The 5,098-nt window shown below is 39.6% G+C and overlaps 1 protein-coding gene across 1 annotated transcript in view; it reads left to right on the top strand.

Moving 5' to 3' along the window:
* Positions 1–4,614: 4,614 nt before the first annotated feature.
* The window catches only part of grapa (GRB2 related adaptor protein a), a 30,885-nt gene continuing 30,401 nt past the window's right edge, over positions 4,615–5,098 (top strand). Inside the window, exon 1 of the mRNA XM_007572040.2 lies at positions 4,615–4,981. Within this exon, the coding sequence (XP_007572102.1) occupies positions 4,904–4,981 (78 nt within the window). The 5' untranslated portion in view covers positions 4,615–4,903. The remainder of the gene's footprint in view (positions 4,982–5,098) is intronic.

The raw sequence follows: 5,098 nt of genomic DNA, 5'->3' as shown, positions 1-5,098 counted from the left end.
TGAAAAGACAAAACAAAAAAAAACAAAAAAAAAATGAACAGTCAAAAAGATAGGGACAGAAGCAACAGAACAAATCTGAGTTTTTAACAGCAAGAAACAATCGTTTGTCAAAGAGCTTTGGTGTGTTAGTAATTTTAGATTAGCTTTTTTTAAAGTCAACAGATTACATAAGCAACAAAACCTCTGAGTTAACTTAAAAATAATATTTTGTAACATCTTGCTTGACTGGAAACTCTTATTTTCATGTCAAAACACCTTCAAAAACTTTTTTACGTTTTTAAAAACAGAAAACTAATGAGTTTTGTGCAACTCCCCAAAGCTATTATGGTGATTACGACAATTTAATTTCAGAAATGTAACGGTTATAGCATATAACCGTTCATGCTTTGGAGTAAAGAGTTTCTACATAACCTTTCATATCACAACTTTTTGCAGTGACCAAACACCAAAATGAGTCAAATTTAAGAGCTAAGAATAGAAGTGAGTTGAAATCCCCTCCAAATTTTGCAGATTTTTTTTTTTTCTTCTTCGTCTTTCATGCCTTTCAGCGGCCCTCGCTGTTGTGGGTTTTCTTTCTGCGCTGGAGCATTTGTGACAAACCACAGAAATGGCAAAAATAGAAAACAATGTTATTGAAACAATACAAGGCGAGAACAAGAGCTTAAGAGATACTTTAGAAAAAGTTTGTTGTTGTTGTTTTTAGTAAATTTAGACAGTTGGAACTAACAGATTAAAAACGTTGCTTTAGTCTAACCTTGGCCCTTTTTTTCTTTGCAGGGAAGTTGAGAGACTTTAACCCACCTGCCTTTTTTCCGCTGTGGCCCACTTGCTTCCTGTGACACACGCACACACACACGCACACAGACCTAGTGGTTTTTATGCTTTTTGCATCATTGCCTCTGATGGGATGACATGCTACTCTCTCTAGCAGAGAAGCTTGTGTGGTGGGTAATAAACACTAAGCTGGAAGACCAAAAAAAAAAAAAAAAAATGTAAAGAAGGAAACTGAATTCTTTCCATTGCAATGAAAACTAAAGGGTTACTGTACAGAAATGTATTTTCTTTCTGCTGTTGCATGGTTTTCTCAGAGAACAAGCAGTAAACTTGACAGACGTTTTATCTTATTTTATTGGATTGTTGAAGCGGCCCCTCAACTCTAAACCTTAAGCCTCAACGCTAGAAAACGTGTCGACGTATACAAATTGACTGACTGATAATAAAGACCTTTGGCAATGTGTTACCCTCTGGCTAAGGACACAGGAAGTGATATAACTTCATCAGCTGAGCCTTAATAAAAGTGAAAGAACAGCCTCGTTGTGGCCGAGACAAAGAAGGAACCACCTACAGACTAACACTCCAGAAACAACCAACCTAAAAAAAATATATATAATAATCACAATCACCCACTCAGTTGTTGACAAGCAAGTCTGAAAAGCTCCACAGATAACCCACATTGACAGTGCCTCGTAAACTAAACGTTTAAACTTTTTCACACTTTGTCAACCACAAATTTCACTGTCTCTTATTGAGATTTTGCTTTGGTTTTTACCAGGCGAGGCAACAACTACTCCATGGAACAGACGGAGATGCAATGGAACAGTTCAGATCAACGCATGTTAATATGTTAGAATGGTCTAGTCAAAGCTCAGACCTAAGTACACATCAAAAATATGTGGCATGACTTGTTTATCAATGTGTGTCACACTCTTTTGAACGAGTGGTTTTGTAAACAAGAAAGGGCAGAAATATCAGCCTCCGCATAGCAGGTGGAATTTTGATGTTTTTGTGCTGGACTATAACCTATAATCCAAATCACAATACACTGATTTTTTTTTTTTTTGGGCTGTAACATAAAATGTAAGAAAGTGTTTAGCTTTGAATTTCAAAAGCTAAAATAAACCTCGCGCTAAAATTACAACCAATCACAGAAGTGAGGGTAAAGGGGAAGGGGCAACTCAGCAACTTTTTTAGCTGAAAGCAGGTTCCACTTCCTCTTTCCTTCTTCAGTCCCTACGTCCAGCTCTCTTTACTTCCTCCTGCAATCCTTCTAATAGCTGAGTCAAACAGCCACCTGACAGGGGATTTCCTGGACAGATCAGGATGCAGATGCCACGGCGACAGCTTTCCTCCTTTTCCGCTTTGCCTACTTCTGCTCCCCAAGTGTTTAGGTTAAAAAAAAAAAAAGAAGGAAAAAAAAATCTCTAAAGATTCCAGATTCCTCTTTACGTGGATCTCAACCTCGGAACGTAAAACTTGCTGGATGCTGAAAAAGCGTGTGCAATCTCAGTCTCCTGAGCTGAACGTGGAATTAAGTCTCAGAGAAAATGAATTCTTATCACGACTCTAAAGAATTCAAAGAGTTTTATTCCGTTCCAGTCTGTAAAACCTGATTTATGGTCCTCTTTAGATATGAAAAGTCAGTCCCACTGAGCATTGTAGAGGTTTCCCCTAAACAACCCTTGACTTTTTGTGCAGATAGCGCTGCAGCACTGGACACATTTGCTCTTTTGGACCTTAATTGAAAGCATCACCCTCTGTAAATGTATCTGGTTCTACTTCCTGTGCAGTATGACCAGCCATTAGAGAGCTGGTTAATTTCTGTTACTCATAGCAACTCAATAGTGGTGTGAAGAGGCAAAAGGGTCAGGAGGAAATGACTTTATCGGAGACCTGCTAGTGAAAAGACATCAATGGAACATGTTTTGACTGTTGACTTAGTTTGCATTAAAGCTGCCGACGTACAAAACGCTGCCATTTGTGGCCCTTGAAACCATTTTTGGAGGCTCCTGATAGTAGCTTTTTCCTTTGCTTTGCTTTGCAGCAGAGGCTACTGGTGGAGATGGTCATTTTTATTTGGGGGGTGAGATTCTCTAAAAAATGAAAATCTTGATAGAGGACAGGATCTTATGTACAACATAAATATACTTGAACATATTTGATGTTTTAAGTCCCAAAAAAACTGACTTTTTTTTTTTTTTAAAAGGGGTGAGCATATTCCTGAGAGTCGCTGCATCTGAGACAGATGCTCTTCTGCAAAAAACTCATTTATTTATCGGCTCTTTGTAAAGTCAGCGCAAGCGAAATTGTATTTGCATCTGCAACCTTCTGCTGCTTTCGTTTAAGATGTGGTGAAGCAAGTTTTCAAATGAGCCTGTTTTCTGGGAAGCCATAACAGGAAGTTTTATTTTAGGAACTCTAAGGAGGGGGCCCTTCCCGTAGTCTCCCGGTTTTGTCTCAAAAATCGAGAAGCCAAAAGCTGATTTTAAGAGAAAACCAGTCGTCTCGCATCAATTAGTCTTAGACAAAACCAGCAATGATCAGAATCTTCATTGTTGTGTGTCATTTAAGAGGCTTCCTGGGTGATTGAGGAACTGGACATCATGTTATTGTATGATTTTATGGGCAAAAAAAAAAAATCTGAAAAGAAGATTTTGAACTATGTTGTGGAAGATCAAATACTTCTATAAATAAGCGAATCAATTTGCTGTTTCTCCACACTGACATCAACCAACTGTACATTTTTCATAAACGGGCAAATTTACAAATTCAAGTTGTTGGAATTTCCGGAACTGCACTGCTCAGATTTTACATTTTAAAACCCATTTTTTCCGCCTGTATTTCTTCCTGAAACACAATTATTTTTGGACAACCATTCTGCTGTGCAGCTGGGAGGTTTTTTTACTAACACTTTTTTTTTTTTTTTTTTTTTTTTTACTTGTTGAGCATTTGTTATGATGCATAACCATAGTAACCAGGCAGTTTACTGCTGGGAGCAGGTGATTAACATGGCAGTAGCCGAAATAATACCTCGACTGCACCCACACATCCCAGATGAGTTGAAAAGAAGGTGTTGTGGATTCAAAGAAGGAGAAAATGGGAGAGAGAAGGAGAGGAAATTATAGCAGAGTCTTCTGTTGGTCATAATGGGGAACGTGAGATCTTTTGCAAACAAGTTGCACACAGTGGAAGCTCTGAAGATTAATGTGCAAAGTTGGATTGATTATGAAATGGAGAACATTACGGACAACCCTTGGCATCCTCTTCATCAGACTGTGATTATCTTCGGTCAGAGGCTTCCTCAGAATTGCAGCGTGACAGACTGCTACATGAGCTCATCCCCCGCCCACAGTCACTTGGATAATAGACGTTATAACAACATTAAATATGCCTTCAGTAATGTTTTTTTTTTTTAATTGAAATGAAATAAATCACGCTTGGATTGAGACTTGTGAGGAGTTGGGTTTTGGCGCTCCAACCCGAATGGAAACAGGGTCGCTGAAACCGGTAGAGATAACGGGACAAACATCCGAGGTCGCGTTTACCTCATCTACCTCAGCGGTGGGAAACTGAACATAGCTTGCAAGATGACAGGATGATGACAAATCGACCACGGACAGAGACGTGCATGCAAAAAAAACCAAAAAAAAAACCTGATTGAACAAAAGAGCTCAGACAATCCACAGAAGCAGAAGCCACTTTGAGAGTGTCAGATAAATATACACACAGGAAGTGCCTCCCACTCTTTTGCCCCTGTCAGTGTTCTCTCTCTCTCTCTCTCTCTCTCTCGTTCTCTCTCTCTCGCTCTCTCTCTCGTTCTCTCTCTCAGAGTGTTACTCTTGGCACTGTGTTGCTGAGCAGCAGCCAGTTGTGTTTTTCCCCTCACCGAGCTCAGTCACTCTCGTCCTCTGATCTGACTCTCATGCACTCTGAGGCTCACAGGACAGAACAGACCTTTCCTCTCATCCTCTTCCTCCAGTCTCGTGTCTGACAGGATATCTTCTTTTTCTTTTACACGTATCTCCCTTTTCTCTCTCTGCCGGTTCCTTGGGCATTAGTGGGGTGTCTGCGTGTGTGTGTGTGTGCGTGTGTGTGTGAGTACGTGCATGTGTCTGGGGGTTTCAGCATGGAAGCAGTGGCACTGTACACGTTTCGTGCCACAGAGAGTGATGAACTCAGTTTTAACAAGGGAGACATGCTCAGGGTAAGAGAAAACATTTTTTACTCTATCTATCTATCTATCTATCTATCTATCTATCTATCTATCTATCTATCTATCTATCTATCTATCTATCTATCTATCTATCTATCTATCTATCTA

The sequence above is a fragment of the Poecilia formosa genome, unplaced genomic scaffold, assembly GCF_000485575.1.
Source record: "Poecilia formosa unplaced genomic scaffold, Poecilia_formosa-5.1.2 Scaffold293, whole genome shotgun sequence".
In the NCBI taxonomy this organism is placed as follows: Eukaryota; Metazoa; Chordata; class Actinopteri; order Cyprinodontiformes; family Poeciliidae; genus Poecilia; species Poecilia formosa.
The sequence above is the reverse complement of the archived record's forward strand: the minus strand, read 5'-3'. Positions and strand labels throughout refer to the sequence as shown.